General features: G+C 28.5%; 2 protein-coding genes across 3 annotated transcripts; one reads left to right on the top strand and one right to left on the bottom strand.

Moving 5' to 3' along the window:
• The first annotated feature begins 1,445 nt into the window (after positions 1 to 1,445).
• Positions 1,446 to 7,867, top strand: LOC134835759 (rho GTPase-activating protein 39). Of its 2 annotated transcripts, XM_063850704.1 has the most exons (13): positions 1,446 to 1,542; positions 1,873 to 1,978; positions 2,040 to 3,494; positions 4,823 to 5,005; positions 5,063 to 5,349; positions 5,410 to 5,941; positions 6,004 to 6,215; positions 6,277 to 6,601; positions 6,849 to 6,965; positions 7,027 to 7,150; positions 7,214 to 7,365; positions 7,424 to 7,671; positions 7,729 to 7,867. In XM_063850704.1, the coding sequence occupies exons 1-12, from the start codon at positions 1,529 to 1,531 to the stop codon at positions 7,646 to 7,648; spliced, it is 3,732 nt and encodes a 1,243-aa protein (XP_063706774.1). In that variant the 5' UTR covers positions 1,446 to 1,528; the 3' UTR covers positions 7,649 to 7,671; positions 7,729 to 7,867. The 2 variants fall into 2 exon arrangements, with proteins under 2 accessions (XP_063706774.1, XP_063706772.1); XM_063850702.1 differs by having other exon boundaries at positions 7,424 to 7,867.
• Positions 7,868 to 10,004: 2,137 nt separating this feature from the next.
• Positions 10,005 to 11,731, bottom strand: LOC134833198 (puff-specific protein Bx42). Its single transcript, XM_063847437.1, has one exon. It carries the CDS (start codon positions 11,657 to 11,659, stop codon positions 10,058 to 10,060), a length of 1,602 nt encoding a protein of 533 aa, XP_063703507.1. The 5' UTR covers positions 11,660 to 11,731; the 3' UTR covers positions 10,005 to 10,057.
• Between the last annotated feature and the right edge of the window lie 887 nt (positions 11,732 to 12,618).

Below are 12,618 nucleotides of genomic sequence, written 5' to 3'. Positions count from 1 at the left end.
GTCTTATTAATTAAAATAAAAGACAAGGAGACAAAAGAAGTTCTTCTTTATACCTTCAGAAGTTAAACACTTTTAAATTTGATACAACTTTTCACTTTGACGAACTTTTTTGCGATTTTCTTTGAAGTTTTTCGTTTTAACTTTTTTATTGTCTGTCCGTTAATTCCCTTATTTGATAAAAGCTGAAAAGAAAAAAAATAAAAAATAATTAAAAAAAAAATTTATTTCAAGGTGAATTTTTTAAATTTTTAATAATGCACTAATGTTGCATCCTTTTCAATAAAAATAAAACTTTCTCTATTTAAATAAGTTTTCTCGTGTAGAGATCGAGTCTTATTATTATAATGTTTGCATGTTACCTACATACTAACAAGGAACAAACAGGAGAAACGAGCATGTGTACTTTATAATTATTTTGACGAATAATTTTTTTTTGCTCTTAATTAAGGGAGCGAGAAAAAAAAGTTTGCAAAATTTCATAAGCAGATAACTTTCTTTGAAGTTCAAACAAGAAGTTTGGCGCGGAAATTTAGTTTCAGACAGTTTTTTTCTTGAATCTTTGTCTAATTTAAAAAAATGAAAAATCGAAGATGTATTTTAAGATTTCTCACAAATAGAAATTTTAATTTAATTAATAATTTAAATTAAATAAAAATTCAAATTCAATAAACAAAGTTCATAATTTAAAAAATTACTTTTTTTAATTAAAAATTATTTAAATTATTTTTTTTTAAATTTTATTTATTATTCTTATTTGTAAAATTATTTAAAAATTTTTAAATTATTATTACATTAAAAATTATTTTATTAATTATTTTAAAAAAATTAACTTATTTTATTAAATTAAATTAAATTAAATTTTAATTTAAAAAAATATTTATTTATTTTTTAATAAATTAAATCTTATTTTATTATTAAATTTTAGAATTAAATTATTTTATTTTAATTTTTATAAATTTTTTAATAAAAAATATTTTATTTTTAATTTTTTTTAAATTTTAATCGATTTAAATCGATTTAATCGATTTAATTGAAAATTAATTTTCAATTGATATTAAATAAATAAATATATTTAATATTAGAAAAATTTCAATATTTTTAAATTTGTGTCAAAAATATTCAATGAAAAGTTGTTAAAGTAAAATATTAATTTTTTTAACAAAAATAAATTTTAAATAAATTATAAATATTAAAATTAAAATAAAATTATTATTAATGATTTAAAAAACTAATTTTTATACTAAAATATTTATTTTTTTAAATTTTATAAATTATTTTTGTTAAATTTTAGTAATTTTTTACATTTTCGATTTTTTAACTGAAATAAATTTTAAAAATTCCATTAACAACACCGTATTGTCAAACTTGTACGAATTTGACAACCCTCAATTGTAAAACCTTAACAAATTTGGCAACACCGAAATGTCAAAAGTAAATCAAGAAAAACAATGACTGTTCGTACAACTTTCCGATTTTTGCGTCTTTAAGTGCGAAATAGCTTAAATTTAGTAATAAAAACTACATAAAAATGTCTTCTGAGAGGTAAGTTGCGACAAAAAGACAAAAACACAGAAGAAAATTGCGGAAACACTCGAATATTTAGACGAAAATTGGGTGTGCCTTCCGTGCCTATATGTTGTACTAAATATGTTGTGCATTACAAAATTTTTAATTTTTTCATGTTTATTAAAGTGAAAATTCGTCAGTTCCGCAATATTTTGTGTGTATGAAGTATGAAGGTCACTATTATTATGTTATCGCTCGCGCGCTGTTTATTTATTTATACTTGAGTGCAATTTTGTGCAAGAATTTGATTTTTTATGAAAAAATGAAGGAAATCAAATTTAATTTTTTTTATTTTTTTCATTGCAGTGATAAAGGCCCCAACGATATGTGGGTAGAAATAATCGAGCCAAAAAGTAGAGAACGGATGTTCGCCAATCTCAATACAGGCGAATGTGTTTGGGATGAGCCTGAAGTAAGTCGTCGTCGGATTTGAATTCGTTACGGAGGATTAATGCAAATTTTTTTTTTCGCAGGGTGTTCAAATTAAACGAACAACGGCATCGCAATGGTGGGAACTGTTTGATACAAATACAAATCGATTTTATTACTACAACGTAGCGTCGCAGAAAACGGTTTGGCATCGTCCCGAAAATTGTGACATAATTCCGTTGGCGAAATTGCAAACGATCAAGCAGTCAACGACTTCTGTCGTCGAAAGACGAGGCAAATCCGATAATAAAACCAAAGATGACATCATGTCGAAGCGAAATTCAAACTCACGGGACTCTCGTGTGAGTTTGGGCGCTTCGTCGTTGCAAGACAAACGAAATAGTGATCATTTAGCGTCTCCGCAGGGACGTCATACCCTTCAATATAGCTCATTTCGTTTGCCTCCCGTTTCTGCTCCGGATGATTTTAGCACGTCAGGCACAAATAAAAGTGACGGAAGTAAATATTCGAAACAACATCCTTTGAGTACGACAGGAAGTGCGGGCAGAAATAACAAATATTTCGATTCGGGCAAGTCAAGTGACTCGAGTTTGTCGAGTAGCGCTCATGGGGGACGAAAAATGCAAGAAAGCGGAGGTAGTTTACGTATCAATAGTGCCAATCAGTCGAAAAATCGACCCTCAGAGAACTTCCGACTGTTACAAAGTAGCTCCAGTTCGCACAATATTCCGCACATTTCGATACCGCAAGCACAAGTTGTCTCGACGCCAACAGAAAAACATCATTCGCCGACATCGCACATGATGCAACAACATCCATCGTTGTCAAAGAAGCGAAATAACGCGAATTACGATTCAAAATCGCGCGACGGAGGCATGGTTTCAAAACACAAAAGTTTCGACATGTTAGAAGATGCCCAAGATGCTCATTCAAGATCTCTTACCCGCTCCGATAGCTTTGGCGGCGATCGAGCTGTTGCCCCAAAAACTCATTCGGGATCGCGAAAACAGAAACCTTCATCACTCCAACGTCGCGGCAGCTTCGGAAGTGACGATTCGATGCACGAAAAGTACTTTAAATCCGTGGAAAATACTCCCGTAAGTCGAAGACGCGCCGCACAAAATTCCCGTAACAAACATTCGAGCGATTCAAGTCCTCATAGTCCGATTTCGCCGCCAGCTGCACAGGGAAAAAGCGCAATTCGTCCGTCGCAATTGGTTATCGAGGCGCCGCATAACTTTTCCAACAAGCAATCTAGTCAAAGAGTTTCGGAGAAGGAATTTTATCAGCAGCAACGGCAAGATCCGAAGAAAAAGTCGTCGGAGAGATTGGATTCGTCGTTGGGTAAATCTTCGGGTGAACGACATCGCAAATCGCCCGGCGCTCTATCCGCGCACAATAAACAACAACAATTGTTACAAGCAATGCCCCCGATGAACAATGCGAAGAATAATGGGAAACAATCTAGTCAGCAAGCGGAGCAAAATCGAAATTCGCTGCAAAAGGGAAGTACAGCAGCGAATAATCCGACGAATAAGGTAAGAGTTACGATAATTTTTTAACATACGATGTCGTTCATTCATAGAACGATCAATTTTTGAATTCCCCTTTTTTTGCTTGATTGTCAGAGATGTGCTCTAAAGGGGTTCAATTAATTGAAAAACATTAAATTTTTATCAAAAATATTCAAAAAGTCAAAAAAATTAATTTTTTCATTTTTTAGTTGAAAAAAAATGTTAAATTTTTATTTAATCAAAAGTTCATCTAAAAAGATTTTTTTTAAGATATTGAATTTCTTTCATTCATTAAAACTTTAAATTAAAAAAAAATTAGAGAAAAATTTTTAATGAATTTTTTCCAATTTTGAAAATTTTTAATGAAATTTGCTTCAAAATTTTTTTTTAATATTCGAGCAAAAAAAATTTTTTTTTTATTTTTTTAACAATTTAATTTTTTTCAATTTTAAATTTTAAATATTAAAAAAAATAAAATTCAACCAATGAAAAAAAATTAAAATTTTTTGAACGTAATAAATTTTTGACAAAAACAGAATTTATTTTTTTTTTTAATAATTTTGATTATTTTTTTTTTGTTTCAAAAACTAAATAAAATTTCATAAAATTACATATTAAAAAATTTTTTTTTGATTAAAAATAAAATTTTCTTAAAATTGAGAGAAAATAAAAATTTAAATAAATTTTTTTTTCATTTTTAAACTAAACTTTTTAAAATTAAAAAATTTTAATTTTAACTATTCATAAAAAAAATTGAAAAAAAAAATTAAATTAAAATAAAATTATTAAAAAAAATAATAAAAAATTAAATAAATTTTTAAAAAAATAAAAAAATTTGGAACGCAATACATTTTTGATGAAAAAAAAATTATTTATTTTTTTTATGTTTTTATACCTATATTTACTTTTTTTGTTTCGTAAACTATTAAAGTGAAAAATTTCATAAAATATTTTTTTTATTTAAAAATTAAATTTTCTTAAATTTGAAAGAAAATCAAAATTCAAAAATAAGGATTTTTCATTCTCGTTTTTGAATTTTTTTTTTGTTTTTGAATATTTTATTTGCTTTAAACTATTTTTTTTTACATAAATAAAAAGAAAAATAAATTCAATCAATTAAAAAAATCGAATATTACAAATTTAATATAATTTCAAATTTTTTGAAATTTTACAAAAAAAAAAAATGAATTGAATTTTTTTTTATTTATTTATTTATTTTTTTTTTTTTTCAAAAAATTATTTTAAACACATCTCTGCATTTTTACTCAAATCATACAACTCGTTATCGTACGATGTGACATGAATATTAATCACCGGATTCATTCATAAAACATTCGTTTTTCGTATTTCAGTATCTGTCCAAGCAGAATGTTGATCGTCACAATAAGGTTTTGACGCAATCAACATTGGAACGTGTGTCGGGTACAACGGGCGGAAACAATACAGGCCATCGGAGCAAGACATCCACGATGCTTCACAGCGACGTCGAATACGACAACGGCAACATTTCTCCTCTTTACAGCAATTGGGATCAGGTAAGGAAATATTTCCATTTTTTATGAATTTAAATTAATTTTTCATTAAATTAATAGGAAATGCAAGATCACCTGCTTCCGTTACAACATTACATATTGGAACAAGCAAAATTATCGGGTTGTTATGGATCGGGCGACAACTTAGATTCGGATTCGTATCATTCGGATAGTCATTCGGAACATTCTCTGTCGGGACACGAACCAGACAATGAAGATTCTGATCATTCTGATGGGCGAGGAGATTATTTGTCGCATTATCCGTACGACGAATATGGAGCTTATGGACCTTCTTATTACAATTTCGTCTCGAATATCGATAAACGAAATGATAAAAAGGACCAACAGTAAGTTTTTTAAGATTTTTTCATGATTTTCGAAATTTTTTATGAAATTTTTAATTTTAGCTCTGAAGAAGTCGATGCGAAACTCGATAGTATGCAAGGTCAACTTTACAGTCCCGTGAAAAATCATCCGGCAAATCAACTTCCAAACAACAAACCATTCGCGCCGCCGCAAATTCAACGCCCAATTCCCCAATATCCGAGTCAAAGATCCCAAAATGCGGCGCAGCAACAGTCAAAAGAAGAGCCATATTCAACGCAATCGCTTTACAAAAATTATCCCTTCGATGGAAATTCGTTTACGCGACCAATTCACTCAAATTCGGGACAAATTGCAACGGGAACGAGCAGATCTCAACCGAAAGACAAGAATTTTATGCATCCTGCACAACTTCAGCAACAACAGGCAGCTGCTATGCAACAACCTCCGTTACCGCAACAAGCTAAAGCGACGTTATTACAAAAATTCCAAGAGAATATGACCTTCCATAGTCCCGAAAAGATCGCGGAAATGGCTTTAATGAAGGAGTGTGACATCGAAAAGTTTGCCCAAGATAATTTGAATCTCCATTCGAAGGGGATTTTCAGAAAAAAAGTAAGATTTTTCGATATTTTTTGACTTTTTCAACATTTTTTCTCATGAAAATTGAATTTTAGTCATCTGTTCGTGACATGTTAAGTTGGACCCCTGATGCAATAAGTCGACCAATGTTGTCGTTACCCATCGCACGTGAAAAAGCAGGCAAAAAGATGGCAATCGAGCTTTTCAAATTGGTTCAAATCTACATGGGAGATCGTAAAGCTCGTCCCGGAATGACTTTGAACTCTGTTGCTTCCGATATTATCACAATGACGCTTGCACAGGCACAGTAAGTTTTAATTTTTAAATTTTTTTAAACAAAAAATTCTCAAAAAAAAAATTTTTTTTAGACTTCGTGATGAACTCTACGTGCAATTGTGTCGTCAAACGACGGAAAATCCGAGTAGAGACTCCCTGATACGCGGTTGGGAGTTATTAGCGATTTGCCTTTCATTTATTCCGCCATCGCCAACGTTTCAACCTGCTTTGCTTGGTTACATGAATCGCCATCGTGATCAACAATTTTCAGCAGCTTTTCAGGAAATCAACAAATGGCCAACGCATGTTCAGATTTCGCATTACGCGACAATTGCATGTCGTCGATTGGATAGAATTGGGAGTGCAGGCAAGAAACAAGCGAAGAAACCGTCTGAAGATGAGATTAATACTGCAAGGGTAAGAAAATTTCGTTGATTTTGAACTTTTTAGTATTGCAAGTTTAAAAAATTTTTCATAAAATCTCAATTTTTATCATTTTTAAATAAAAATTTTAAATTTTGAGACTAAAAATTTAAAAAAATTGAGAATTTTATGAAAAATTTTATAATCTTCGTCAATACTTTAATAAAAAATTTTCATAAAATTTAAAAAAATTAAGAATTTATCAAAAAATTTTATAATTTTTATTTTTTCATCAAAACAGGAACAAATTTTCCGTGACAGTATGTTTGGCAATACAATAAAAGAAGTAATGGAGTTACAAAAGCAACGATTTCCGGAACGAAAGTTGCCATGGATTCAAGTTACATTATCGAAACAGGTAAAAATTCAAAAATTTTCCTTTAAAAAATTTTTTTTTCATGATTTTCAATTAATTTTAGGTCCTGAAACTGAATGGTTTCCAAACTGAAGGCATTTTTCGTGTGCCAGCTGATGCTGAAGAAGTTGCTGTGTACAAACAGATGCTCGATCGATGGGAATGGCCCGAAGATACAGGAACAATGGGTACATTTTTGATCATTTTCTTGCTTTTTTCAACTTTTAACGACAAATTTTTAACTTTTTTAGATGCTCACACGCCTGCTAGCTTACTAAAATTATGGTATCGTGAACTTTATAACCCTCTTATATCGGAAAATTTGTACGAAGAATGCGTACAAACGGAAGATCCGAAGGAAGCAATGAAAATTGTGGAAAAATTACCAAAATCACACAAATTGGTAAGAGCAAAAAAAAATAATTTTCATGAGAAAAATTTAAAAAAAATTAAATTTTCAGGTCCTTACTTACTTGATTCACTTCTTACAACAATTTGCTCAACCCGAAGTGGTTGCCAACACAAAAATGGATTCTTCGAATTTGGCGATGGTTTTTGCGCCAAACATTTTGCGATGCATTTCCGACGATCCGCGTGTCATTTTGGAGAACGCACGAAAGGAAATGGCATTCCTTCGAACACTCATCTTACATATGGATACATCGGCAGTTGCCAACATGATTTAAAAAGGTTTTTCTTTAGCAAGTTGGTAAGTATAAAACTCACACGCGAAAAAAAAGCAAAAAATCGGAAAATTTTATTATAGAGACACCAAATTTTTATAAATACTTTTTTTTAGCGATTGAATTAGTTAGCGAACGAATTAAAATATTAAATTTTTTATTAGTGTGTGGTTTTTGACAAGAAAAAAAAATGAGATAAATAAACAAACAAAAAACAAGGAAGTTCTTCCAGTGATTTTCAGTTTTTTTTTACGAATATTTTTAATCCGCGTAATTGGAATAAATTCTAAATATTTAACAGTATTTTACGTTATTGCGAAAAAAAAATTAATTAACAAATTGGTAAAAGTTTATAAAATAATTTTGACAAAAAATTTTTAAAAATTAAAAAAAAAAAAATTAAAAAAAAAAATAATTTAAAAATTAATAATTAATTATTTTATTTCTAAAAGATTTAAAAAAAAATATTTTTTTAATTTTTAAAATTCAAAAAAAAAAAATCAAAAAAATTAATGCAAAAAATTTTTTAAAATAAAAAATTAAAATTTTTAAAGAATTAATAAAAAATTAAAACTCAAATTATTAAAAAAAAAATTTCTGAATTTTTTTATAAAATTTAAATATTGAGGAAATAAAAAATTTATAAAAAATTAAAAATTTCATGTCAAAATTATTTTATAAACTTTTCCCGTAAAACTAAATAAAATTAGAAATTAAGTCTCGAATTTAAGTACACAACTTATTTTGAAATGATTTGCCATATTGCCATAATAAACAAACAAAAATAAACATATTGCACGAAAAATATTATAAAAAGAGTACTTATAACAAAAAAAAATGATATTTAATCCTATATACTTTATTAAACAAAAAAACTAATAATTTGAATAAATATCATATGAAAACATAAAAAACTATACCAAACTTAAAAATCACACGCATTTGGATTCGCGAAGATCATCTTCAAGAATCATTCAAACATAAACACACACAAACTAAATACTGTCTCTCTATGAAAAACAATGAGATTAATAATTTTAGATAGAATCAACATGAATTTTCCATCCTACTTTGATCAATTTGGAGTTAAATTATGTTCCTGTCTTGTTTCTATCGAATACTAAATGCGAATAAAACAAAACAAAAAACTAAATATATTTATTTAAGGCAACTATATTATATTATGTAGCATAAGCAATGAAGAAATTAGTTACTTAAGAAGTCTCCAATATTCAATTATTTATATTTAAACGCACTGCGCATACCTGTTTAAGTTGCATTTATACTTATTTTTTATTACGAATCTAAACCAAAAAACTACTTTTAAAGCAGACATTTTTAAATTTTAAAATTATTTTGTATTTATGACTGAATTGCGATTTTGTGAGAAAGTTGTCCAATTATTTCTTTAAAAATTATAAAAATTTAATTTTTTTCAAGAATCTAATAGATTTTCCTCAAAAAAACTTTTTTTTTATTTTTTATTTGGTTAAAAAGTTATGAAATACGATTTTATGAAAATTTTTTATTTTAATTTTTTTTTTAGAAAAATCAAAAATTTTTTTTTTAAATTTTTTAAAAATTTAAAAAACAAAATACGAGTTTTTGTAAATCAAAAACAAAATAAAAATACGAAAATTATTATAAAAATTTAAAATTAATTTTTTTTTTAAAAAATGAGTAAAACAAAATTTTTTTTAATAAAAAATAAAAATTTTAGAAAATATTTACACAATTTTTGTTTAAAAAATTAATATTAAAAAATTTTCATATAAATTAGTGAATAATTTTTTTAATAAATAAAAAATTTATTTTTTTTTTTAAAAAAAAAAAAAATAATAAAAAAAATTCTTGAAAATTTTTAATATTTGTTTAAAAAACTCAAAAAAATTTTTTTTGTTAAAATGAGTGAAAAATTAAAATTTAAAAAAAAATTATTAAAATTAAAATTAATTAAAAAAAAGAAATTAATTTAAAAATTAATTTTTTTTCCAAGACTTGAATTTTTTGAACAAAAAATATTTTTTTTAGAAAATATGATCATGAAATATTGGACAACTTTCTCACAAAATCACAATAAAAAATCTCTTCGTCATTTCATTCTTCTTCTTCTTCGAATATAAAAAAATATAATTGTAGTGCAATAGAGTTGAGTTCAATGATGATAATAACTAAACATAAACAGACAAAAAATCAAAAGTAGATCAAAAAATCAGTATTTTCGGAATAATTTGCAGAAAGAAAAAGAAAAAATATCTAAATAAGAAAGAAAAAAGAAGAGAACTTGCTAAACAATATTATTGAACATTATTATAAATAACAAAAAAAGTGAATAAAATAAAGACTATTATTTATCAATTAAACTTTATTTTTGTTTTTTTAATGGATTTTCGTCAAAAACTGAAAATTATTTTAATCTCTACGTCTTTTCTTATCTTTATCTGATCTCTTTTCCTCCTCCTTCCGTTTGGGAGCTTTTTTAGCGGCATTCAAGAATTGATCCAACCCGAATGGATCCTCCTCCTTCTCGAATTGAACGGGTCCTTGTCTCGCTGCTTGTGCCGATCTGTCTGTTCCGCTAAACTCCTTATCTGGCACAAAACGATTCGTGTTAACAATTCGTTCCAAATCTTCGCCGTAATTATCTTGATCCAACGATTTGCTTGGTCTGTACAAATGATTTGCCAAACTGCCTGATTCACGCCATGGTTTGTCATAAACATTGTAAGCTTCGTCGTCGCCATATCCCGAATCCATGCCTTTTGTCGTATTGAATAAACGTTGATCGAATTGCGCTTCGCCGCCCATATTCGTTTTCGCGGGCATTCCCAAGGCGATTTGCTCGGAAATGTCTCGTTCGCGTTCTCGTTGGAGTTTTGAACGCTTATCGGGTGCAGCACGAGCCAAATTTCGATCACGAGCCCGATCGCGATGTCGTTCGTTACGGATTTCGTCACGTTCGCGAGCTTCGGCGGAGGTTCCTGCTTCGTCGTGAGCCGTATTTCGGATGCCGGCACGTTCATCGCGAGCTTTTTGAGCCAATTGTCGAAGAGCGTCTTTTTTTCTCCTTTTCCTTTGTGCTAATTTTTTCTCGAGCTGGGCACGAGCTTCGACAGCTTCACGAGCTTTTCTGTCAGCAATGAATAGAGCTTCTGCCATTTTTGCGAATTTTTCGTTGATATGAACTTGTTGCAAGCCTCTTCCGTCGGCAGCGAGACGTTTATCTAACGGGATCGTGTAACCTTTGGCATTTTTCCAATTACTGATGCACGGAGGGATTTTCCATTCTTTTTGCTCTTTTACCGTAACTTTGCGCGATGGCGAATGCAAAACAGGCGCAGGCGGCGATGGAGGTCCTCGAGGAATTTTCTTGTTAATTTTGAATCTTGGAGGCTCAAGCGGATCAACTTGCGCTTCAACCATACGAATTACACGTTCCTTCGCTCCCGAATTAAAAGCATCGCCTTGTTGTGTCGGCCGATAACGAATGTACTGAGCCGGAGCTTGTTTTTCCGCCGCACGAACAGGTAACGCCGCCGAAATCTTCTGATTTGTCAATTTTTCCAAGGCGAGTCTCGTTTTTTCCGTTGTATCGTTAATTGTTTCGTCATCAGGCGTTTGCAATTCTTCCGCATCTTCGTTCAAAACTTCAGCTGGCAACAATTGATTGATATTCGTGTACACGATTTTATCTTTTCCATGTCCTTGTCTCGCAATCGCATCGTATTTGACTTTTCCCTTGGCATCTAATCGCACGGCAATGGCATTTGACTTTTTATGCGCATTTTCGGGAGCTCCGAGTCCCAAAGGATATTGCGCGACGTGAATTTCGGGGAATGCGCCGCCATCTCCATAATCGGATTCGTTTCTCGGGATCCAACCACGTCGAGATCCATAGGGAGGAGCAGAGCTTTTTACTTGAATTAAAGCGGAAGAAGGTTTAGCTGCGGGTTTTTCATTGTCACGATCCCATACAGTGTTCGTTGGAGCAGGTAATAAACTCGAAAGAGACATTTTACGGGGATTTTTAAGCCAGAAATGCAAGAAAAATGCTAAATTTCTTTTTTCTGGACTTCCAAAACAACTTGAATTAGCGGGAATGGCGATTTTTACGAATTTGTACTCCTCAATGTTGTTTATTGACATTTTTCAATTTGATACTTCTCATTAATTTAAAAATTTGAGCCGTTTATCATATAGAAAATCTAAAAAAAACAAAAAAATTAATTTTAAAACTTAAATTTCGAAGATAATAAAATTCAAAGGAATTAAAAAAAAATAATTTGAAATTTTTAAAAAAATTAAAAAATAATAAATTTTAATTTTTATGTTAAATTTCGAAGATAAAAAAATAAGAAAATAATTTTTTGAAATTTTTAAAAAATTTAAAAAATAATAAATTTTAATTTTTATGTTAAATTTCGAAGATAAAAAAATTCAAAGAAATAAAAAAAAATTTTGAAATTTTTAAAAAATTAAAAAATCATAAATTTTAATTTTTTATGAAATTTCAAAGAAAAAAAATTTAAAAAAATTTTTTAAAAAATTTAAAAAAATTAAAAAAAAAAAAAATTTTAATTTTAAATGTTAAATTTCGAAGATAAAAAAATTCAAAGAAATAAAAAAAAATTTTGAAATTTTTAAAAAATTAAAAAATCATAAATTTTAATTTTTTATGTTAAATTTTGAAGATAAAAAAATTCAAAGAAATAAAAAAAAATCTTTGAAATTCTTAAAAAATCATAAATTTTAAATGTTAAATTTAGAAGATATAAAGTTCAAAGAAATAAGAAAATATTTGAAATTTTAAAATAAAATAAAAATCAAAGAAATCCTTGAAAAAAAAATCGAACCAAGAAAACAAATTTTAAAATATTCATTACTTTTATTTATAAAAAAATTGAAATTTATTCTATTGTATAGTCAAAATAGTAATTGTAATAGTTTTTTCATCTTACACATTTTTTATTTTT

Source organism: Culicoides brevitarsis, chromosome 3 (genome assembly GCF_036172545.1).
Source record: "Culicoides brevitarsis isolate CSIRO-B50_1 chromosome 3, AGI_CSIRO_Cbre_v1, whole genome shotgun sequence".
Taxonomy (NCBI): domain Eukaryota; kingdom Metazoa; phylum Arthropoda; class Insecta; order Diptera; family Ceratopogonidae; genus Culicoides; species Culicoides brevitarsis.
Note: the sequence above shows the minus strand (reverse complement) of the source record. Positions and strands in the feature narration are given on the sequence as shown.

Coding starts and splice junctions, on each gene's coding strand:
- LOC134835759 (XM_063850704.1), top strand. Junction 5,942..6,003: donor AGGGGATTTTCAGAAAAAAA/GTAAGATTTTTC, acceptor ATTGAATTTTAG/TCATCTGTTCGTGACATGTT. Junction 6,602..6,848: donor ATGAGATTAATACTGCAAGG/GTAAGAAAATTT, acceptor TCATCAAAACAG/GAACAAATTTTCCGTGACAG.
- LOC134833198 (XM_063847437.1), bottom strand. CDS start 11,659: ATGTCTCTTTCGAGTTTATTACCTGCTCCAACGAACACTGTATGGGAT.